Source organism: Crocodylus siamensis, chromosome 1 (genome assembly GCF_052110815.1).
Source record: "Crocodylus siamensis isolate JL-2025a chromosome 1, ASM5211081v1, whole genome shotgun sequence".
In the NCBI taxonomy this organism is placed as follows: Eukaryota; Metazoa; Chordata; order Crocodylia; family Crocodylidae; genus Crocodylus; species Crocodylus siamensis.
Window position 1 is genome coordinate 188906408 of NC_143395.1, and position 25641 is coordinate 188932048.

A 25641-nucleotide genomic window follows, 5' to 3' on the forward strand; every position below is an offset into this window, starting at 1 on the left:
AGGGGGAGTCAAAAGCAGAGCAGCAAGTTGGGCAAAGGAAGAAGATCAGAGTGGCACTTGGAGAGGGTGCACGGTTAATTAGTGGCATCCCTACCAACATGTTTTTTCCTGACCACTATAGAATGCTACTGGAGAGCAGCTTATCCTTCCTGGAGGTCCTCACACATAAAGGGTTTCAGGATTCCCTCTTGCCATTGCTTCCATCAGGTGTTTAAATTCTTTACAAAAAAAAAAATTTGAAAATATTTATTCTAACATTTGAAGATTTTAAAGCCCTGAAATGCTGCCTGCAACTTCAAGGGTGAAACCAACAATCAAAATTAAAGCAGAAAGTATACAACGCATCATTGGGTTTCAGGGTCTGTTGTAAACAACGGACGGGCAATTATTTCAGGCGGAGGGCTGCTTACTGTGTTTTGGCAAGCCATCGAGAGCCGTATGACAGGCAGTCGGGGCAGATAACTATTAATTTTCTAAATTTTTTAGGGGCCTCGCAGGCCAGATAGAATGGCCTGGCGGGCTGCATCCAGCCCACAGGCCGCATTTTGCCCACCCCTGTTGTAAACCCAAAGCTCACATCAAGCTACAATACCATATAGCAATTGAAAACATAAGTTAAAATGAACGGTGGTGTCATTATCGGGTTTGCAATACTCATATGGCACTGATGCCAGAGGAGAATAGAAACATCTTTTTTGCATAGTTTTGTCATCAATAATGTGACAGTACACAAATCTAAGTCTCCTTTCATTGAGACCTCATTCGTACTCTTTCATTTCTGGCAGAAAAAATAATCAGAAATTGGTTGCTATGTAAAGCCAACAATTATATAGTTTGGCAAGGGGAATAATTAAGCCTAACATAGTATTAATGCTACACATTGACTGGATATACTCACCTTGCACTTAAGTAGTTGGCATCCTCAAGGTCCTATTGAATTCATTGCTTGTCCTGAATTCCCATATAGTAACAGTGATCTTTCATGCCTTTCATTGCCCATAGCAAACCGATGGAGTCATTCACCCTAACCCAACACAGAGGCTAAGATCAGCGAGATGAATTTGCTATCATAACTTACTTTTGAAATGGTGTACCAATTCTATTTTCTATTCTGTGCAATAGAAAAATCACATTCTGTGGTGACTATATAAAAAGGGTAGATTTAAAGTGTAAATCTGTTATGTTTTCACACACTATATATGGGCTCCTATGAAGGCCAAAATGCCCCCCTAACATATATCAGACAGTAAACTAGAAAATTGCTTGAAATTACAGTAAATTACAGCAACTTTCCTTCTGCTACATATGGCTTATGTAAGCCAAAATGGTCATCTCAGCACTTCTTGTCTAGCTCCAGGTTCCATTACCAGCCCTTTGCTTATGATGGGAATGACAAAGAACTAGGGGTCTGTAGAGACTAAACTGAGGACAGAATTCCTTCCTCAAATGACCAAGGGTAGTACAGTTGACAGAGGACCTCCACTTTTGAAACAGGCTTCCCTTGGAATGATCACAATCTAGAGACCAAGATTCAGAATCCAATTCCCGATGCATTCATTTTAGCTTTTTTGTTTGTTTTATTTCTTTCACTACTGCTTAGTTTCCATGGTGATAGGCTCTTTAGAAGTTAAGAGAATCTTTTGAAACACATGAAATTTAATTTCACCATAATATTTAGTCTAAGTGGCATTATTCAAGTATTACTCAGAACAGCGTAATGCCAAAATCTAGTGGAATCCTGTAAATGCTATTACAATAATTGATCAATCTATAAATTATGTCAAACTAGAATTGGTACAGTTTAAAGTATAATATTTTACTCTTTTGGGCCAGTTTCACAGTTTAACACTGTAAATGGTTGTGGTCCCATGGCTTAGCTTTCTCATTTATTTATTTAAGGAAAGAATTAAATCAGGTAATGCCCTTTATGAATTAGTTCTATAATTATTAACAGTATACAGTTGCTGTAAAAAGGGGATTTAAGATTCATTCAGCAGTATCAGCATTAGCAGTTATGAAATTGTTTCCTCCATTACTTATGTTCTTTGCATTAATGTGCAGTGATGGTTCTTTCATAGCTCTTACTATTAGGCTATTTATATTCACTTGAATGAGTGACAATATGAGATTAATTCTAAAATGAGTAAAATTATTATTTTATCAATTCTGAAAATTATTTGTAATGATTACATAATGTTTAGAATTTATCAAAGGGGACTTACATAAACTTGATGTAAATACTCTTGTTGAACTTGGAGTGGCAAAAAGAAGTCCTGTTTGGAAACAAGAAGATAAATACATTCTACCTGTCATAAAGAGAACTATGTCTGTTCAGACACAGGAAAACACATTAAATAATCCTAGGCAGTAACACTTCATTATCTTAGAGTTAGGGTTGCTAGGCAACATAACCATTACAAACCTACATAGCAAGATCGTTGCTGTTAATAAATCTTAAGTATGGGAATGTTCAAAGTAACACAGATAAAAATGGTAGCACCTTATAATTTATATGTTCCCTGAAAACAATTTTACCTTTTTCTTTACCTATTTTATGCAGGTAGTCTTTGCTGAATTATTTGTTGAAGTATGGTAATATGCTATGGAGCAATATAGTTCTAATGGGTTAAGCTTGGATACAAAATGAGAACAAAATTGTCACTCAAACCATACCTTCAAATAATGCAAGTCATATGAGAAATTACTTGCCCAATAACTCTGTTTGCACCTTTCCTCTTCTTTCATAAAAATGGGTACCATTCCTCTCCTGGTGAATTTGGGGACAATCCAGTGTTGTTGCTGGATGCTTCAGGACTAAGTTACCAAAAAAAACCCTATGAAAGATGTAAAATACTCCAACAACCAATAATTAGCATTAAGACACAAACTGAAATTACATTATCTAATCCTGAGGCACGTATGTTGTTACCTCCCATTAGGGAAAAAATCCAGCTTTTGCAAGTAGTGTTCCAGTTGTTTACCAGACTGCCAGTGTAGGCTAAATGAGAAGAGAAGTTACAAGCAAAAAGAAAACTATCACTTTGGAAGGCTCTTACAAAACCCTACTTCATTAGTAATACAGGGTAGTGAACACTGATTCACAGAGGGGAGAAGGATAAAAAAGATTTTTAATTGCAGTAAAACAGGCAAATTGAAAACTCCTGTCACTTAAAATCAAATCTTGGTCACTTAAGAATCATTTGGTAAGCAAGCTAGTACTAACTTCCTCTTCAGAGGAATGGAAACCTGCTTTACAGAGCAGCTCCAACACCTTCTCTCCACAATGCAATTTGGGACTGTATACAAAAAGTCTTGATTCCCTCCATAAATAGTTTTCTGTAAATCTAACATATTTTAACATCCTGTTTGCTGCAGCTTGGAGGCCCTAGAGCCCTAGCATTATGGATGGAATGAGATTAATAGGTCATTCAACTCAGATATGCGCTCTGCATACTTGAAATATATATTTATAGCTCTAACGGTACCCATTTATACCACAACCTTCCAAGGAAGTTGCAAAGATTTGAATGAAATGATGGGACAACTATTTCCCAAGGACAGTGGAAAGGAGAAATTACCTTGGACAGTAAGTTTTCTGGATATTTTTGACAGCTGATATTTCTCAGACGGAGAATCTCCACTTGCATAAATGACGTGCTAGTGCTGTCATCCACTTTTCTCTGGTACATATTTGTCAGATTCCAATAAGATCTCCAAAATACTGTGATCCTTGTAATTTCTTTATACTGCGGTAACAATTAGAGGTCAGTGCCTATTATCCTGGGCATGATACAAAGACATTCCCAGTCCAAGAGAGTTCTATTTCCTTTCACACCAGAAATAGAACTTGACCCCTGTGAATGAAAGTACTTTCCTGTGACTTCTGCCTACCTATCAAAATATATCAATGAGGCCATATAACACTTGTGATCTTTATTTCTCTTTCCATATTAAAAGGTAGGCCATCCTAGTTCAATAACTAGGATGTGGTCCCGTCTTCAATAACACTAGTCATTTCTGCACATTGCCTGGCTACCAAGTCCAAACAAATGTATTTTGCGTATCTGAAAGGACACGGACCAAGAATTTGGTTCTCTTTCCCCCCATCTTTTCTGCATCCATTATGTGAACTGTCTTGAAAGGCACAAGATCCTTTGTTTAAAACATTATTTCCACTGCCTCAGAGAACTATGACACGTTATGTCAACATTTTAGCAGGTTTATAAACATCTTAGAGATTGGCTTGTGATTTAAATCCTAGTAGGAGAAAATGTTGCTTTTGGAAGTTATTCCTCAGTTGTCAACTATAGAATTTCTTACACCTTTCACTGAAGAAACTGGTACTAGTTAATGCTAAAAAATGGCAGTTGGACACTGTGGTCTAGTTCATATGTGTATTGTTCCAATGTAGGAATGATAGGAGCTTGTATAGCATAACATATGATCATGAAGGAGCTGTATGCTTTCTTTTTAGACTGAGGTACCATTACTTTATGGTTGTCTATCTTCTTGGTAAGCCTGAAAGTTCTGCTCCTATATGAGGAAAGGTCCAGAGTGAAAGCTGGATTGGTTTTCAGTATGTTGTTTGTACTTACCTTCCCAAAATAAAATAAATTCTGAAGTTATCCAGGTCTCACAGTTAATTTTTCATTGCACTGGTTCCCTGTCCATAAAAGGTAGAAGGCAGAGCATAATGGCACCTTTGAAACAAAATGGTTCAGAGAGGCATAGGCTTTCATAGGTGACACCCTACTTCATCAGATGTAGCATCTGACAAAGTAGGATGTCACTGACAAAAGCTTATGCTTTTCTGACCCAGTTAGTTCCCATCAGAGACAAGTTGAGCTGCCATTGCACTGCCACTCCCCTCTCTCCAGCCTTTCTGAGACCAGGGAGGCTCCAGTGTGGGAAGCGGGGTTAGCCCTGGGGCTTCCTCCACTCCACTCCTGGAGACAGGGAAGAGAGGGAGCAGCAGAGCACTGCTCCCCCACATTTCCCCAGGCTGGGGTAATTCCAGTACGAGGAAGGCACAGGAGTCTTTCCCCACTGCTGTGCTCCCCCTCAGAGACCAGGAGGCATGGAGCAGCTGCTATTCTCATGACCGTCTCAGATGGGACCGTCCCAGCCACCGGTGGAGGGTTCAGGATTGATTGAGAATGTGGTCACGGGGGGTAGAAAGGTAAGAAAGGTTTATTGACTTAAAAACACAACTACACATAGTAACAAGACAAACAATGACAGACAAGAATAATTTGCATCGGCAACTTATCGGCAGTCTCCTCTGACATCTGATGTATGACAAGTTTCTCTTTCCACAAAGCTCAGCGAAGTCAGGCGTCCTTGATCAGCGCTGTCCAAGAGTTACCAGAAAGGAACTTAGTATTTAGTCCTTGGGCTCCTCGAGATCCATGGGCCCACTGACCCAGGTCAACTGCTAATTAATCCTTTTCACAGAACTGTATCTTCCTTCTGAATGATTTCTGGATGTTTCAGCCAATTTATAGCTTCTGAACTGTGTTGATAACTTACAGCCACTCAGATTCTTTTTACTTCAACTGTCCTTAGACTGACCAATAGCAGTACAAGCCTTGCATTCTTTTGATAAGGTTAATTTTAACTATGCCACAGGGCCTTACTACTTCAAGGCTTTGCTAAATTTATTAGGCCTTACTTTATACAAGGCCATACTACATCTTAAACTTTAATTAGGCTCTTAGCAACAACATATAGCTTAATATTTAAAGAAATGACAGAAAAACACTTGGTCTAATCTTCATAGAGCCTTCAGCAAGCACCTTTATCACACAGACATAATTTTCAGCTGTCTCAGGGATCACTACCATCACTGGGAAAGGCACAGAAAACAAGGGACAGGGAGTGGTTATAAGCTGAATCAGCTCCCTCTCATGGAAAGACTTCTAGCAGTGGAAATTTCTCAGGAATTTCCACTGCCAGAAATGAACACTTGTTCATACCTATGGTTAGCTGCCTGTCTCTGTCCAGAAAAAGAAATTCTGGAGAAATTTTGCAAAATTTCCTGCAAGGGCTGATATTGGCAATTCTAGTATGATGAGCTAATTGGCTGTGGGTGGCTCCTGCCAGGAAATGATCAATTCAATTAAATTTTGGATTGTTGCTCAACTTTGTTATGGTGATAAAATCATGCACAGACACATATCTATTTTGACCATAATTCTCTATGTTAGATTCCCAAAATCATTTTTCATTTTGAACAACTGGTGGGTTTGGATCTTTTCTGGGATATAGACAATTATGAGTGACTTTGTTTCTCCAGCTAGGACACTGAATACTATGAATGGATAACTTCCAACAGTAACTTTAACTGTCATCATTACTAGCTCTTCCTTCTGCCTCTGGATGCTGAGAATAAATTAGAGGTGTATTTGTAAACTCAAATACACAAATGCTTACTGTATTTTGTCTTTGTTGTGGAGATGATTTTGTTTGTTTGGAAAGAAAATTTTCCTAGGTTTTGTTGGGAGTTTTTGCTCCAGATTTCTCTCTATTTTAGAGAAATAGTCCAAATCCAATCTTCTTGCCCAGGGTGATGAAAATATGTCTAGTTTTAGTCATGTATTCCCTGCTACAGATTTTTTTACCCAAGAGAATATTTTGAACAGTGTAGCAAGGATCTGACCACATAAACACAAACCCTCTCACTGAAATCATTTTACTTACTTGCTACTGCAGTGGCTTTTCTTTACTAAATAGAGGGGGAAATGTTCTAAATAGCTCCAGTGAAAGCTTTGGAATAGTTATGTATTGTGGCCTCACTTTCATGGTGTATAGGATCTTTGGTCAAAGGTGTGCTTCTGAGTGACACCACAGTCTTTTACCAGCAGAGCTATTCTTTCACCAATCTTAGTCATCTAAAACTTGGGGGTTTCCTTTATTTTTAAGCAACATTTTGGTTGGGTTTTTGCTATCTGAAGAAGTCTAAAAAAGATAAAGATGAAGGCTTCTTTATTCTGAAGTTTCTCATGAAAAATAGAATTCTTGTTCTGTTTTTGAGGTAAAGGAAAATGTTTGAGGTGGTATATATAATACTTCTCTAACTGTTTACAGGAAAAAGGTTAGCATGGTTTTCATTCTGTTTTGGGATTATTCTGCTGAAAAGTATACTAGGAGAATTTATGGAAGTAGCTCCCTAAATGGTACTAGTAGCCTGACAGGGCATGTTTTTTAGCGCTGTGTGAAGCTTTGGTCCCTGATTCAATTCAGCAGAGATTTCAGCTCGATTTGGTGGCTGAATCTCTAAATCCAAATTGAATCAGGAGACCTTTTAGTTTCTCTGAATCATATCAGAACCCTTCAAATTGATCTGGAGAGACTTGGAAAGATTCGGAGATTCAGATATAGACACGAGCTTTAAATGTTTTTTCTACATACCTCATGGTACCAGGCAGCTCATGAACACTGCGATGCTGGGGCCGATGGAGCATCCCACAGGAGTGCAGAGGGCCCCCCAGTGTGCTCAGCAGCAGACCTAGAAGTGAACCAGAAGTACTTATAGTCCACTTTCAGGTCTGCCAGGGAGTGCGCTGGAAGCCCCCCAGTGCCCCTCCCAGCTTGGTGACTGGTGCCTCCTGGGTCTGGGGGACATCTAGGGTGCCCCCATGGCTGATCACCAAGCTGAGTGGGTGCAGTGACCCCCCCATGTTCTCCCCAGTGGATGAGGAAGTGGAACGGAAGTACTTCTGGTCCATTTCCAGGTTCACCAGTGAGCACATGGGGGGGGCCTGCGCTTCTGTGGGGTGCTCCATCCACCCCAGCATTGCAGCATTTACAAGCTGCTGGTACCTTGAGGAATGTAGAAAAAACATTTAAAGCTGTGTCTATGTCCAAATCGCTGATTTTCTGAATCAGCATCGAATCTTCAGATTCGGATTTGGCCAAATCAAATCAGGGACAGTGATCTGAATCAATCAATCAAATCACTGTCCCCAGTTTGGGCCAAATCCGAATCTGAATCGACTACGGCCCCTTTCTCACTACCCTAATATTTTTCCTACCCCATCTCAGTACCTTAGGAGAGAAATAACTTAGGAACCATTCTAAAATGGGAAAGATTTTTTATATCCCCTTGCAATCCCATAATGGTGCAGCTAGCTGGGAAACGGAGTTTTTTAAGTGCCTTTATTCTGGACACAGCTGCAATGCTTCATATAGTTCAGTCTATAACTAGCTGATGGAGATGGAGAGAAGCTGTAAGACTCCCTCCGGGCTTTAACTGAGGCTTTCCAGTATTTCCAGACAGGCGAGGCAGTGAGTCTGATACAGAATACTGTGAGTGTATCATATGAAAGAGAAATCCAAGGACAAGTGGGAAGCATTGCCCATTTATAGCAAACAAGCCAAAAAGCTGTGGAAAATAATTATTTATGGAACACAATTTGATACAAAATTAAATACTTAATTCTGCCCTTTCTATCGTACCTCATACAAAATAATACTGAGTACAGTATTTCGTGAAAAGCATCTTTTATAGGTAACAAAATAAGTTCATGGCTACTAAACAATTCAAAGGATTCACCATTTCATAGTGTCACTGAGTGCATTACCTACCACAGAAAAGACCCTGAAAAACTCATTATCACCATTTACTTTATCCTGAAACTCAAAGTAAATTGACACACAGTGAAATCAGTTTTAAGCCCCAAATCAAGTGAGCAATTAAGCATAACTGTAAGTATATAGTGGCAGGGGTTCTTAGGTCATTTGATGAACAAGAATGGTCATTAACAAAAGGATGTATGTGCTTCAGTCTTTGTGGTTCATTATATTTGTAGGGGGCTGGAGTGGTGCAGGTGCTAAGGCTGCACAGTTGATAGCTTAGAGGTCCCAAGTTTGTAAGCCATAGCAGAAATGCTCTTGGCATGGCCTGTCAGATTCCAACAAATCTGTGAATTCTGTTTAAATACCTTGTCACAAGGACACAAAAAGGAAACATTATATTCTCACAGTTATGCATGAGCCAAAAGCCTTTGCTGAGTTGAGGTCTTAAACAAGGCAATCTTACCAGTACCTTCTTGTAGTCAATGTTAAGATAGATCCCTAGAGAAATTCAGCTTGGTCAGTAGGCATTCAGAAGCTTCATCCAGCCAAATGTCAGTGATGGATGCTACGTCATAATTCTCATCCATAATTTCATCATATGAGATAGGCTTTATTATTATACCCTGATCTTATAATGCATAGTATGATTCAAGACCAGGCTTATTAGTTGGAAAATACAATGGAGTATTATGTTATAATATGTTATAACTATAACTACCTTGTCTTCTCTGTTTTTACTAAGATTTTTGTCTTATACTGGAGAATTTATAGTTTTCTGTGTTGATTTTAAAGTCTGCACATAAGGAAATTACCAGTACCTTTAAACATCAAATTGTAAAAAGGAAGAAATCCTTATGTGAATCTACTCTACAGCAAAATATCAGTTAAGATTATCTACGTGGCTGAGATGAGAGAGTTTTGTTTAGGTTTAGAATATTAATATTGCACATTTGGAGTAGATGGTATGCTTACAATATAACTCTTCGGTGAACAAAGTATATAGCGTTTATAATAATTGACATTATTTTAATAAATACTGTATTTTATTTATATTCCCTTTCTCCTTCTTCCAACTAAGCATGAACACCTGATATATACCTCCAGGATGGGCAGATGTCTGAGTAACCTTTTGGTTCTTGTTTTTATATTCTCCTTTCTCCTGGAATCATCAGATCTTGGAAACTGCCCTTCTTGATGATGAAAGCTGAACCTGGATCACTTTACAGCCTGTTAAAAATACACTGCAAATAAGCAATTGCTATAGAGTAGAGAGAGGCAATCCCTTTCTGTAGGAATTGGTCAGAGTAGCAACTTATAGTTCACCAAATTGGCAGTGTGATGTGTCATTAATTATTAGTGCAGACATGCAATGCTTTTAAAAAAGCATCTTTTGAATTAAGCATAGTGGAGGCAATCATAACTGAGTTGTTATAGGTATCCTTATCTTAAATGCACAAAATATTTTTCTTCTCAAATTTTCCAGAAAATAATCTTATCTCAGCCTGAAAGTATGTATGCTGAGTTTTAATTTTCATCACAAAAATGTTACAGTCCAGTGACTTATCCTAAAATTAGCATTTAAAGCAGAAACAAATACAGCTTAATTGTAGAATCACAATATTTTTAAATGTAGAGGCCGCGTCTACATGAGATGCTGACTGCACAGTAACCAGCATCCCTGAATGGCTTCATGGTGATGCTGACTGAACAGTAGCTCATTACTGCTGTGCAGTAGTGTTGCATCACGCTTTGCGGTGCATGATGCTACTGTGCAGTAATAACGAGCTACTGTGTAGTCAGCATCTAGTGTAGATGCAGCCAAAATGCTATTAGTGCAGCATTATTTTTAACATAGATAAAACTTCAACTAATGCAGAGTTATAAATGGCACATGTCTTATGTAGAGCCATTTTCTACCGCTCCGTCTTTTTGTATGTTCATGAGCTTGGAAGTTGACTCACTAGGATAAATAGAAGAACACAAGATCCCTTGTAACAATGAAGTCCATGCATGTGCCTCAAGGAGTGCATATACATAGCTCGTCTGTCAGTTCCTTTGCTCCCATACAACAAACATTTTGATACCACACTGTTTGCATTATCTTTCCCACTTAGTGCTTCGTGAGGACAGTGCTTATTTCAGTGTCTGAACTTACACATTCTTCATGGTCTTATTCTTGTTTTTAAAAACAAAAACAACACAACAAAAAGTTAATTCCAACTATAGATGTCACCCCCTATCCAGTGACTGGTTTAGGCTAATGTAGTGAAAACTTGAGATAATGAAGTTTATTAACAAAGGATGCATTTAACAAAAGTGGAAAGTTAACTTCATAAATATTTCCCTTTAACATACAGTAAACTCTCTGGTAACCAGCACCATACAAGCTGGCATGCTCTGTTAACTGGCATGCCAGCTTGTAAGGAAAAGTGAAACCTGAAGTGCCCACCATGGGGGCATGCCGGATAACAGAGCTTTTACTGTAGTAGCCTGTCCTCAGGCCATCTGGCTTTCCTCAGTTTCTGTTATTGATATAGTTCAAATAAATCACAATGCATTTACTTTATTGGCTACTGACTTCTGAATCTGTGGCCCTTTAAGGCCCTTGTTCAAAGCCTAATGAAGTCTACAGAAGTCCTTCTACTGACTACATTAGGCTTCAGGTCAGGAATTTGGCACGCTCTAGAACAAATGACTGCTACTTTAAGGAAGAATTTAGATGAATTTAGGAATCAAAAGACATGTAGAACATTGAATCAGTAGTATTAAAATATCTCATGCTTACATAGAATCATAGCTGTCACAATGATGTGTCTTCTGAAACCTCTGCCCAGGCAAACCACTCTTCTCCTCCACCCCAGAAATCCTGAAGGATTTCATGTTTTCTTACTCTCTCACATATGTGGGATACACAGTCCTTAAATTTAACCTTCTCCCATGGTTGGATCTAGAATTTTGAAGACGGGGTGTAGGTGGTGTGGCATTACATGTAACACAATACATATTTTTCTCCTGTTAAAAAGAAACTAAGAACTATACTAATATGCCTAGAGCTATAATATTAAGTATAAGGTTGAAGCAAAATCAAGTATATATTTTTTGGAACGTCCATTAATTTGCTACATCGTATGTCATGTATAAAAAACCAACAAACTTGGCAAAAGTAATCAAAATATATTGTTAAATCAGTCCTGTAATCATTAGAATGAAATGTACTGTGAAACCCATTCAGATTCATAAAACAAAATCTAGCCTTCTTGAACATCATTACTGTGTATCCATACTTCACTGAAAGTTATTTCCATACCCGAGTTAATGTTTTTACCTAGAGTTAAAAACAGTCTTCAGGACTATAAAATAGGAGTTGCATTACCAGGAGCACACAGCAGAATTGCAGAAGAAAGGATCGCTTGATTAATGGAACATCAAAGCCATTAAAAAGGAGAGAGGGGATTGTTAACACCTGTGGAGTGAAGAGTCTAGAAGGAATCAGATTGATTATAATGAGCCTTGAAGTCAATTGGCTCCCTCACTGCTACCTAAATAGAAATGTTGCTGCCACTGCCAGACAATTGATTTTAAACTTTGGGTGGACCAGGATTCCAAGTGGGATGCAACTGCACCGCTGGATCCACTCCTGTCTTCTCTTTAATTATTTTAAGAGGAAGCATGCTATATATTCATCTTGCTCACAGGACAAAAGCAATGCTGTTTTTGGAAACAAGTGACCAGTTCACCGAGTGTTGAACTATTTTTCAAGGTTTTGGCTACTAGCAGAATTCCCTAGTTGTGAATTTAAAAGCTTGGGAGAGGGATATCAATCCACTGAATAGTAACAGAACGCAGCAAAATTGTTTTGCTTTAATCTTTAGATTGATTTTTTTTTAATTATTTTTATTCTGTAAAAGATTTTGGATTTTTGTCAGAAAACTGGAAATAGATCACTTTATAGGAAAAGTTTCATATACAATTTTGGTTTAGTAAGAACCATTTTTTAAATATTATTATTGCTACTAAGGCCTAACTTGAGCTAATGGTGCTCAGCTTGAAATCAGTTGTGAAACAAGACCTATGTTCTTCTATTCAGGTTGTGGTTCTTATTGGAGGAAAATGTCTTTGTTAATTCAGCAAGACATTCAAAATAACCGATTTGGCTTTTTGGATTGTTTATTTAAAATGGGGAACATCTACATAAAACATTTACTCTCAGTAGACTAATTAGCTGCACAGTAATTGTCTTGCTGTCTACATGTGCACCTTTATTAGGCTGGAGTAAACTAATTTACTCTGCAGCAGGACAGTACTTGCAAATACAAGTATTATCCTGCTGTAGAATAAAAAACTCTGCAGCAGCACACATATATCAATTCACAGATGTTAGGGTCGGAAGGGACCTCAATAGATCATCGAGTCTGACCCCCTGCATAGACAGGAAAGAGTGTTGGGTTCAGATGACCCCAGCCAGATGCCATCCAACCTCCTCTTGAAGATCCCCAGGGTAGGGGAGAGCACCACCTCCCTTGGGAGCCCATTCCAGACCTTGGTCACTCTAACTGTGAAGAAGTTCCTCCTAATGTCCAGTCTAAATCTGCTCTCTGCTAGCTTATGGCCATTATTTCTTGTGACCCCAGAGGTGCCTTGGTGAGAAGAGCCTCACTAATTCCCTTCTGTGCCCACGTGATGAATTTATAGGCAGCCACAAGGTCGCCTCTCAACCTTGTCTTGCAGAGGCTGAAGAGGTCCAGGTGCCCTAGTCTCTCCTCATAGGGCTTGGCCTGCAAGCCCTTAATCATACAAGTGGCCCTTCTCTGGACCCTCTCCAGGTTATCCATATCCCTCTTGAAGTGTGGCGCCCAAAACTGCACGCAGTACTCCAACTGGGGTCTTACCAGCACCCGATAGAAGGGAAGTATCACCTCCTTGGCGCTGTTTGTCATACATCTGCTGATGCATGATAAAGTGCAGTTAGCTTTGCTGATGACTTCATCACACTGACGACTCATGTTTATCTTGGAGTCCACTAAGACTCCAAGGTCTCTTTCCACTTCAATGCTACCAAGCAGGTCATTTCCTAGGCAGTAATTGTGCTGGACATTTTTCCTCCTAGGTGCAGCACTTTGCCTTTCTCCTTGTTAAATTGTATTCTATTGTTTTCTGCCCATTTGTCCAACCTGTGAATTGGATCCAATAATGTGGATTACTTACTAAATTTTGCCACTTTCTTATAATTAGTTAATGCTGCTTCACGGTTCCTTGGAACATAGATTCCTAACTAATAACGATATCCCTAAAACAAACAGATGAACAAAAAAGTCCTTTGCTTTGGTTATTTTGTAGGAAATAAGAAATAGGGTACTAAATATTTAATTTAGTACCCTAAATGTCCCTGCCCTCCAATGTGTCCACTTCTCCCCACAGTTTTGTATCATCTACAAACTTGGACAGAGTACACTTCACTCCCTCGTCCAAGTCACTGATGAAGACATTGAAAAGTACCGGTCCAAGGACTGAGCCCTGCGGGACCCCACTGCCCACATTCTTTCAGGTTGATACCTACCCATCCACTACCACTCTCTGGGTATGACCCTCTAGCCAATTTGCCACCCACCAGACTGTGTAATTATCCAAGTCCAAGCCTCTTAACTTGTTCACCAGTATGGGGTGGGATACCGTATCAAAGGCCTTCCTGAAGTCTAAGTAAATGATGTCAACCCCTACTCCTGTGTCCAGGTGTTTTGTAACCTGGTCATAAAAAGAGACTAGATTAGTCAGGCATGATCTACCTAGATGGTGATGGGGCTGGTTGGGACATGAGGGTGCTTCAGTGTGGGGGCTGCCTGCCAGTTAGTCCAGCACTGAAGCACCCTCCTGCCCTAGCTAACCCTCCTACAGTACACTGAGTGATGAGGGAGCAGCCCTGGGCTGGCAGGCTGACCCCCCAGGTCTCCTGCCAGCTGGAGCTACTCCAGCCTGGCTCAATGTGCTGTGCTCCTGGATACACATTCAAACAGCAATAAACTCCAGAGTTTATTGCCCTGGAGTTTATTGCTCCTGGGCACATATTCAGTTGGCTCATGCAGGAGCAATAAACTCCGGAGTTTATTACTTCATATTAATTGCACGTGTAGATGTGCCCACAGTGGTCTAAAGTGAATTTTGTCTTGAGGCATCAGTTATATATGCCTAACTTACCCACCTGACTGATAGCAAAAACAACTACACAGGGCACATGTACACGTTTATAAATGCACAGTAGTTTCTGTGCATTTAGTTTAGTACTTGTTTAATGAAGTACTAACTAAATGCACAGTAACTACAGTTACCATGCAGTAGTACCAGGACACAGTTTTTTGTGATGCTTACTGTGCAATAGCCTAATAACACTGTGCAGTAGCACATTAACACAGTTTTTGACCAGCACGCTACTGCACAGTAGCCTAATACTAATATAAATGTCTCATGTAGAATTTAGTGAACAGATTATATTTATTAAAAATTCTCTACCTCTTTACTGAACAAGAAAACAAAACAAGTACCATTAATTTCTACTTGTTTAGGCAATATGGTTGGCCAGAAGTAAAAAAAGTGCTGAAATTTGCTTTTATTTTGTGTTTGTAGGTATTAGGATTTATGTCTTCATATGGCATAGGAGTGGAGTATAATCAAGCCAAGGTAAGAAAAATAGATATACTAGCTTTTTATCATTTAATTTTAAAGAAAGGACTGCTAGCTTTGTTTATTCATTCCTTGTGGTTTTTTTTTATTTCTGTTTTAGGCACTTCTGTATTATACATTTGGAAGTCTTGGAGGAAACTTGATATCTCAGATGATCTTGGTTTGTAAATTAAATATTTAGTACCCTATTTCTTAGTTCCTACAAAATAGCCAAAGTAAAGGACTTTTTTGCTCATCTGTTTGTTTTAGGGATATCGTTATTGGTTAGGAATCAATGTTCCAAGGAACTGTGAAGCAGCATTAACTAATTATAAGACAGTGGCAAAATTTAGTAAGTAATCTACATTATTACGATTGTCATAACTAATTTTATAAATGTAAAAAGTATGAAAGGCATAGAAGAAACAAATTCTCATTCCAAATTAATAACAAGATAGAATGTACCAACCTTTGGGGTCAAGTGCACAGGTACAGCACTGTAGTAATACTAATAGGAGCTGTGCACATAGTTCTAGGGGTTGATTTTCACCTATTATTATTGGTAGTGTTGGAGTGATGTTGTAGCTGTGATGGTGCAGGAATTATGTGAGAGACCTTTTGCAAAGGTCACTTGATGAAGAATGTTTTGCATTCTAAAGTTTGTCTAACTTTATCTCAACCATGCATTTGGTTCAATAAAAGATATCACCCAGAAAAAATTCATGTGTAATAGGGTCCCTACCTCATCACAGAAGAAAAGAGGGAGCCAGGGAGTAGCTGGCTGGCTTTAGCCCCTGGAGAAACTGATAGAGGCAGAAGGCCCTTTAATAAAATTGCCACACGCTCCAGGTATGGCCAGCACAGTACGGCCAGTGATTAATGAGCCTGGGGTGGAATTAAGGCGTCAGGTGACCCAGAGAGAGGGTTAGAGACATAAGCCCAGAGCCTGAGGGAAGGCAAGCGATCTGATCCTGCAGGCTGCAAGAGTTAGAGCCCTGTAGAGGAGAGGGCCAAGGAGGACTGGCCAAGGAGGTACAACTCCAGACTTCAGAGAGCACTAGGAAGCCCTTGCACCAAGTATTTTGGGGTCTTGCATTGCCACGGTGTGCTGTTCCCAGGGTTGGGGGAACCTTTCATTTGGAAGCAGATGCTTGTAGTTTTTCACTGGTGTTGCGATTCAACTGGAGGGCCAGATTTTGACTGTAGAGGATGTGGAGGCTGCTGAGAAGGGTGCCAGGGGCACCCCAGTTCCTGAAGCCTTCAAGGAGGAGGTGGGCCACTGCTGTCAGCAGAAGGGCAGTGGCATGAGATATAAAAGACTGGGAACAAGCCCAGAGCCCACAAAGAGTGAGACTGGGGCTGAGGGGCCCAGAGCCCATGAAGAGTGAGGCTAGAGGTGGAATCTGGGAACCTAGGGTCCTGGGACACTGGACCTGGGTGGAGGCCAATCCAGAATAAAGTGGGCCAAGGCTAGGGGGCCTCAGCTCAGATGAGGATCTAAGACTGGAAGTGAAAACCCCAGCCCTCTAGGAGCAGCCTCCCTGTTCAATTATAACACCTAAGCATGGTAGGTGAGACAACAGGGAGGGACCCTGAGAGGCCAGAGGGAGTGAGCAAGGTGGGATCCAGGCAGCCACAAAGGGGTGACTTTGCTGCCCTAGCATTGGATGCATTACACTTTGCCTCTCACTTCTATTGTTATTTTAATGGTATGATCATTTTGTAGCTTTAAAAGATAACTATGGAAGTATTGTGGAAATATAGTAGGAATAATATATTTAAGTCACTTTCCACTATGAGCTTGATTTTGACTTCTACATACTCATAAGTGCTGAATTTGCCATTTCCTGAACTATATGAGCTTTCCACCCAGTCACACCAGTACTGTATTGTGTGCAGTCCTAAATTGCATGAAGAAGTGAGGTGGGAAACAATTTTCCCATCCTACAAAAGCCTGAGATTTAAAAAAAAAATTCTGGTTGGACATACAAAGTCCTTTCAATGCTTTTAGTGAAAAAACAAAGGCATGAATTTGGCTGAGCAAGGTCTTGAATTTAGTCTCACCTATGAGTGCCATAACCACTGGGCTTAGCTGTCTTCTTATTTTGATGGGAAATGCTGTCCTCTACCCAAGTGAACCATTGCTGACAAAAGTGATATTCATCTTTCTGCAAAAAGGTTCCATTTTTAAAAGTTGGCAATATTTGATGAAAAAACTATTTCACTTCAAAATTCTGTCTCGCTTCTCAATGCATTCACTTTTTGTCACTACAGAGTTGTACCTCTGACAACTTTCTGCTAAGCATCTTTGCTCAAACCTGACTCTAGAACTTTTTTAAGCTTATGAGATTCACAGTTAAACTAACCACAGATATGGCTTATACTTTGTGAAGTTCAAGGGAACCACATTTAAGGCATCATAGAAATTAGGCCCATCTAGCATAGCTATGCTTCATGAATTCACTAGTGCTTCAAAGGGTAGATGGTAGGTTGTATCATAGATTTTAAAATTATATTCTCTTGGGACAGGGTGATGACCTCCAGTCTGTAAGTTGTGGACAGAGAGAAATGTGAAAAAAGGCCACGTACAGACATTCAGTTTCTCCTGACAGAGTCGCTGTTCTCCCAGGAGACACCGCAATTTTTCTCCCAAAACAAAAATGGTTACTCAGAGGAAAATAACCTGGGAACAACCAAGGTTAAATCTTTGCCAGGAGAGTTTATCCTGGGACAGCTAATGTCTGTACAGGCTCTGAGACAAGCTACAGTATAGTCTTCCAGAATCTCCAGGTGTTTCGCTTTCATTCCCCACCTCCCCCAGCTGATGGTGCATCGCTCACTGGACTACTTCTCCAGCTGAGCAGGGAACAGAACACCCCCCACTTCACAATCCCCACACTGAGCTGCAGGGCCGCACAGGCTGAGCTGTGCACTGCTGCTAGTCTGTCTCCAGGTAGGCTAATGGATCCTGCAAAGCATGCTGAGATGCATGCATAGGAGCTGTGCAGCATCAGCACTACAAGCTCTCTGCTCTTTAGGGGCTCATCATTAGAATTTCTGTTTAGGCATCTCTGGATAAGTTTTTCTAACAAGAGAACAAACCTGGGAGAATTCTCCTAGATCACTTGAATGCATGTATGCAGCCAAAGTTAACGTCTGCATTGATATAACTTCCATAAAGACCTTCTCATGCATATGAAGAAACAGAGGTATAATATTAAGATCTAATTTCTGGTAATAGAAAGAGGCCAACAACTTTTCCTATGATCACTTACCGTTTTTTATAATTAAGGCAACATCAATGAAATATCAAGTGATCATAGGAAAAGTTTTTGACCTCTTTCTGTTACCAGATATATTTTAATATTATACTTCTATTTCTTCAAATGCATGTAAAGGTCTTTATGGAAATTGTATAAATGCAGAAAAAAATGGCACGTTGTTGACAGAAATGCAAGTTAATTTGATAAATATGGTTGTGAATTCCCAAGTCAGCCCTACTGGACTTCTGTCCACATACCATAGTAGATACAGTAATGAAATGGCAGTTCCTAATGCAAAATTTGGCACTGCCTCTTCTTCCAAGCTTTCTACTTTTCTTCTGCTCCTCTCCTGTTGTTAGTTTTTTGTCCATTGTTATTCCTCAGCTTTTTAGTTCTTTTCCACTCCTGCCTTAGGAGGATTTTCAGTTGTCCTTTTAAACAGTTGCAGGTCTTCTTTTCATGTTTCCTCTGATTCTGCTGCTGTTTTGATTTCAGTGACAGGGACAGTACCAGTCATTGTTCCAGAATTAAGAACTAAATACAGCCAAAGAATAGTTTCTAAAAAGAGAAATGATACAACCACCATTGTCCTATTCAGTAGTTTTTCTTTATTTTTGTAAGCTAACAATGAGCTCAGTTAGATACCATTCCTACCCTTGTCAACAATACAGTAACTATTAAAAGAAGAAAAGAGTTTAAATTCTGTGTTTCATATATGCCTTCTATATAATTACATAATCACATTTTTGCATAATTCAGGAAACTATATAAAACATGTTTTACCCATGTTAATCATTTCCCACTCATTAAATACAATTCTGTCTCAACTCTTAGTTTATAATTTTTATTAACAGTTGCTGATAAATTAGGAAAATATGATGACATGCCAGTAGAAAAAATGAGACTGATGGAAAGATCAGAAAATATGAGTTACAACAATGTCTTCTTAGATTGGGATGTACAACAATACTACAAGTTTTTGGCTAAAAGAGGAGACACACAGATACAGGTGATTTATAAAGATGAAATCATGTTTTTGTGAAAAAATATACTGACTTACAATACTAGATGAATTAAGGTTCAGACCCACAAAAGGACTTAGAGGGAAGCAAACCACATAATTTCAAAAGTGATCCTCAAAACCCATACCTGGGGTCTACAGGTATCTAATTATTCATGAGTGAAGTTCCCACATTGATGAAAGTTCTGCCTTTGTGCATCTGCAAACTACTCTAGACTGAGCAACTTGTTACCTTTCACAAGGTAAAGTCTGATTGGGACCCTCAAACTAAGTGGTCCTCCTCCTGTCTTTCCTGAAGAGCCCACTCTGTTAGGTAGGCTCAGAGCACCCTATTACATACCTACATGTATACAGTGCATACAGAACACTGCATCAGCTGCTGTTTTCATTGCAAAAGCACAGCAAGAGGATGGAGTAATGATGTTTACTTTTACTAAGTGTTAAGAGTATTTGCCAATACTCAATGTGGAAGACCCAAGTGAAATTCCTTTCTTTCCCTGAGGATTGAAACCCACAAGTCCCATCTCCCAAGAGAAAACCGTTCCACCGGTTATAAACTAGTCTAGAACAGGGGTTCTCTCATTTCTGTCTCCTAAATCTATTCCACCATGTAGAAAAGAATTCAAGAGTCATTGGGCCAGAAGCAGAGGAAGCAAGAAGGATCTTGACTCTGTAGCCCAGTGAGAGAGGCACTCAGTACCCTGCAAGCACATATGCATTTGACACTGAGCATTCAGAGCCATAACATAATCCTAGCCCTAAGTATTTAAGTCATACTGGGCCATAGTAAGGACCACTGTAGTCAAAGAGAGTAGGATTTGGGCACATAGGAAGTAGATACTGGGGATTTGCCACATGACAGATGGACAAAAGTGTCCACATGTGTAGACCTGCTTACAGAATTAGGGTTTGGGGCTGTAAACAATTCAGGCATGGACCATGCATTTACAATGCCTATCACAATGGGGATCTCATGGTTGATTATGTACTTTGGGAGTCATCATAATGTAGAAATAAAAACACAGTTTTGTGGGTTAAGCCAAAACCTTTATCACCTTCATTCCATTAAAGAAACACTTTCAGGATATACTACTGGCTCAGAATTCAGTAATTAAATACTTCAAAATGCTTTAACTCTATGCCAATAGGGGATTTGCGGTATCTATTTATGGGATTTCACAAAGGTAGAGAATATTACTGAAATAAAATATTTTGAATAATTATTTCTAGGTGTATCTTGGACAATTACATCTTGTAGGAAGGAAGGGAGTAGAAAAAGATCATTCTGTAGGTATACTTTATAAAAGTTCAGTATTAAGTTTTGTGATATTAGTCTTCCCTACTATCTCTTTATTTAAATATATGAATATTTTAGAGTAAACCAAAATAATTTAATTCAATGGACTCTGTATAAATGAGATTTGCATGATATACTACAATATTTTATTGGGTGTCCTTGCAAAGGTAGATGGGTCCTGATTCAATCACTGGGCCCCATGATTACCTTAGAACCCCAAAGCAGCTAATAAAGTACCAGGGAAAGATGTTTTTTAAACATATAAAGTAAATGCAAACACTTCTGATTTGCCCTGAATATCTTAGCCTATGCCTACATACAGTTTCTTGGAAACAATTATTTAAATATTACCAATCACTATGAAACAGAGCAAATGACAAATTTTAATGGAACAGTTTTCCACCACAAAATGCAGTTTTGCCAGACAAAATAATTAATCAGAATGAAACTCATTGCAATTCTTTGGGATAAGTTTTTGATGGGAACATTTCATTTCAAAAAGGAAAAGAATTTCTGACTTGTATATTATAATAATTATATTATAGCTTATATTAAAATATTTTGTAGTATTGAAACAAAATGATGTTCCAGAATTCATCTACAAACATTTTAGATATTTTGATTTATTTTATTCCAATTCAGAATGAAACCAAATTCCAAAAGGTCAGAACATCCCACAGGATAGAAATTCTACTTTCTGACCCGCTCTAGCACTGTGATTTGAAAAAGGTCAACTTTATTGCTGATGCAACTCTGCTGGGTTCAAGTTACCTGAATGTACAAGCATAACCAAACTCTGGATAAAATTAAATCCAGACTCCATCTCATTAAACCTGGCATCTACAGCTGCTCAGAAACAAAATGATGGTGATTAATGACCAGTTTCAGACCCTGATCAGTATCAGGTCCCTATAGCATCTAAAACAGAAAAGACTTTAAAGGAAAGAGGTGTCAGCTATTCCATATCCAAGGCTGGGAAACTTCTCAGAATATTTTGGTAGAAACAGCCAAATAACCATGAAATCATTAATTCAAAATTTTCTACTGGAAATAACATGTTATGGTACTTCAGGGTTTTGTTTCTTCTTGTCTCTTCCTTTCCTTTTCCTGTTTTCAGCACCCTTTTCTTCCTGATTTTGGCCTTCTTGTGCTAGTTGTTTGCTAAGTTGGAAAAAATGGTGCCCCCTCCATGCATTAATACCTGGTTAACTGAAATAAAAATCACTGCTTTTTTCTCTTGTCTTCTGACATGCTGCGTACTGGACACTGGCAGACTCAGGTCACCTGTGCAAAAGTTAGTGAATCAAGTGACCATGTTTGGGTGTTGTAAGGCAAACACTTTCTAACCGCAAAGTGAATTCTACTGTTCAGCAGTAGCGTAACTAGGGGTGGGAAAGCAGGGCGCCAGCTCAGACTTAGATGGGGAGAAAATTGACAGCAGCCATCACTGCCAGCCCAGGAACCACTGCTACTCTGGGTGTACAAATTGCTTGCTAGGCATTTGCTGTTCAGTCTTGGGAAAATGCACAGCTCTGAGGGCCTTGTTACACATTACACTGTTAGCCGCTCAAATGTCGATTGGTGTAAGTTGGGGTGACCAAAATGTGGCTCGGGGGCCAGATGTGGCCTGCCAGGCCATTTTATCTGACCCACGGGGCCCCTAAAAAATTTAGAAAATTAATATTTACCTGCCCTGGGCTGCCTGTCAAACTCAGTAAGCGGCCCTCTGCCCAAAATATAATTGCCCGCCCCCGTTATAAGTGCTGGTTCATGTTTGGATCAATAACACAATCCGGCCAGCAGGGGCCTGGAGGACTGAAAAGTAAGAAGAATACCGCACTCCCATTCTGGGCTTACCTCTTGCCCCCTGGGGCTCCCATGGTCCTCCCCCTACCCCCAGGACTCTCCCTCTGCCTTCTCTCCCACTTACTTGCAGCTGACCATGCTGTCTGTCCCAGGGGAGCTGGTAGGGAAGGGTAACCCTGCCTATCCAACCGCTGCCACTAAGCTGCTGCTCTTCTCTAGGTTGGCAAGGACTTTGAGGCAAGGGACTTTTCTAACCTCTCATGGCACAGTGCCCAGAGCAATGGAGCCCCGATCCAAATTCCAGCATTGGATAATAGTACAGTACTATTATTTCAAAAATAATGATGAAGTGACAAATTAAACATCAAAATCAGCTCTCTCTCCCCAAATAAAAGCAGACCCCAAGCTGCCAGAGAAAGGAGGGAAGTAGAGGAAGGTTCCTTTCTACTCTGTTCCTGTAAGGGAAACAATTAAATCAGTCTCTTACCTTCCTGTTCCTACTAGCAAGATGGAAAATGAGACAATTTCTGGCTTACTGGGTTAGTGAAGTCTCCAGAATGCAAAGATCTGAACAGTTGGGGAATAGGGAAGGAATGTATTTTAAAGTCAAAAGGATAATACTTTTGAAAGGTAATTCATATTTTGAGGAGTATTAATATTTCTTTCTTATGTTCCCATAGACTCAAACCAGCATTTGAAATATTGATTTATATGGTCTCAACAGTGACAATCTGGTCCTGTTCTGAAGGCTGAATCCTAGGCAACTTCTGACTACTGCAGCTGTCACACACCCGTCATATCAAATTAAGCCCTTATTCTACAGGAATATTAATTGGGATTGCACGTGCACAATCATATAAGCCTTCTATTTAAGTTTTTGCACATTCAGGATCAAAATATGTAAAACCATTTTTAATGTCCTGATGCATTTTTGGTCCATATGAATCAAGGGATGGCATATTGCATAGTAAAATATTGCCCTTGTTTAATATTTATTTAATTCCGCCCCCCACCCCTGCCCCCTGAAAAAGTATAACTTTGTCTTTGCTTCTTCTTCAGAAAGCTTTCTACTACTTCCTAAAGGCGGCAAAAGCAGGGAATGCTAATGGTATGGCATTCCTGGGAAAGGTACCTATTGCTTTTGTAATTAACTTAAGTAATTGCAAGGGTTAAGAAGTAGAGAATGGCTAGAGCTAACACAGTCATCCAGGAGAATACTGGTACAAAGACCCCTGCTCCTTGCACATTGTGGGCGCATCCAGATGTGCATGGACATTTAGTTCCCCAGAACAAGTTCTTGTCCCCAGGGAATGCCCATTCCACGCATGCTTTGGCGTGCAGCAAGTTGCCTTGGGTGCGTAGGGGAGGCTGGGACCAGCACTGTGCTGGCCCCAGCAGCCTTACCTGTGGGCCTCCTGGAGCTGCAGCCATGGTGATCCTGCCAGGCAGAGCTTGGCCAGCAGCTGCAGCGCAGCTCCAAGTGACCCAGCTTCACGTTTTAGCAGCGCGTGCTGCCTGAGTATGCACTGCTTTGGGATATCCAGGGTAAAAAAAAAAAACACGAGGGGAAAAAAATGGAGAAGCGCACGCTTGGGCAGTGAGCCCTTGCAGCACGGAGAACTCTGGACTGTGCAGTATGTGGGACTGCAAACTTGTTTGCAGCGTCACATACCACACAACCGTGCTTGTCTGGACATGCCCTGTGATTCCATCCCACATCTTGACTCAAGTCACTGGGGACAGAATAGGCTCCTTGGCACTGCTACTCCCTACCATAAGCAGAATGGGAAAAGGGAATGAAGAAACAATGGCTATGCTTGACAGAGTTGAATCAGGATGGGATAGAGATTGTATAAATGGGCAAGACTGAACACCTTCTCTTCAGTCTTAAATCAACTGTATTAGTTTATTATTGGACTGACAATGAAAAGCAGCAACTCAGAAAGAGGCTCAGATAACTAAAAATATAAAAACAAAGCCATAGCTGAACAAAGGTTTGTAGAAATGCAAAATAAAGCAAGTCACTTTACATCTTAAAATATATTTATAGCTTAAATTATATTTATGTATTTATTTATATATACAGATCAAGTTCTGCCTTCAGTTACACTAAAGCTGACTGAGAAGCCACAGGTAGAAGTGTGCACACATTTTGGCCCACAATACTTGCCATAATCAAAGTAACAAAGTAGAATAGGATTTCAGAGGGAATATAGACCATATCTGGAGCCTAAAGTATCCTCATATTTTATTGTAGAGGTAATATGAAGTTTTGCTATTTTGCCAGCAGATAAAAATAAGAAACCTATCAAATTACTGGGTGACTACAAACCAGTCTTTCTCCTTTCTATGTACTCTGGATTCTGGTGATACTTAATATTGCCGATAAACAAAAAGACACAGATACACTGTACAGCCTCATTATAACAACCCAACCCCGCAATTTAATCATCTAAACAGGAGCTAATCTTTCTGTTATTATGATGCAGTATATTGACTGATATTATTATAGCAAACGGACTCTTTTAAGGAATCTTCTCTCAGGCCCAAGGAGTTCATTTTAATGAGACTGTAATGTATTTCAGCTCCAGTACAAACTCTGGAAGGATATACATGCTAACTATAGGGAAAGAAAGAAATGTCCTGAAGCTACCAAGGCTAAGATTTTTCAGAGTAATAATTTGGAATGCCTCAGTTATCGAATGCTTGATTATAATTCCTTAAAAGGACCGTATTTTCATGGGGCTGGTATTCCATCTGTTTCTGAACATCATTCCCCTATAAGATGGGCACTCAAATGGAGCCATCCATAATCACTAGTCTCAGCTGAAAATGCTGGTCTCAAAGAAAATGGAAAATAATTTAAAGGAATGTTTTCTAAGTTGCAAACAAGTAATTAATTTGGCTCTATAATTATCACCATTTTAGAAACTAAGAATTAGACTCATGAATGGGAGAAAACAGGCAAAGTTTGCTCTGCGTGTCACCTGTACCATACCATTAACTTCACTGGTATGAGTAAG

At 39.6% G+C, this 25641-nt stretch overlaps 1 protein-coding gene across 1 annotated transcript in view; it reads left to right on the top strand.

Moving 5' to 3' along the window:
* Nucleotides 1–25641, top strand: part of SEL1L2 (SEL1L2 adaptor subunit of SYVN1 ubiquitin ligase) — a 100351-nt gene that overhangs the window by 48182 nt on the left and 26528 nt on the right. The window contains exons 6-10 of the mRNA XM_090051185.1: nt 15196–15249; nt 15353–15412; nt 15502–15583; nt 19349–19503; nt 23678–23746. Of these exons, the coding sequence (XP_089907311.1) occupies nt 15196–15249; nt 15353–15412; nt 15502–15583; nt 19349–19503; nt 23678–23746 (420 nt within the window). The remainder of the gene's footprint in view (nt 1–15195; nt 15250–15352; nt 15413–15501; nt 15584–19348; nt 19504–23677; nt 23747–25641) is intronic.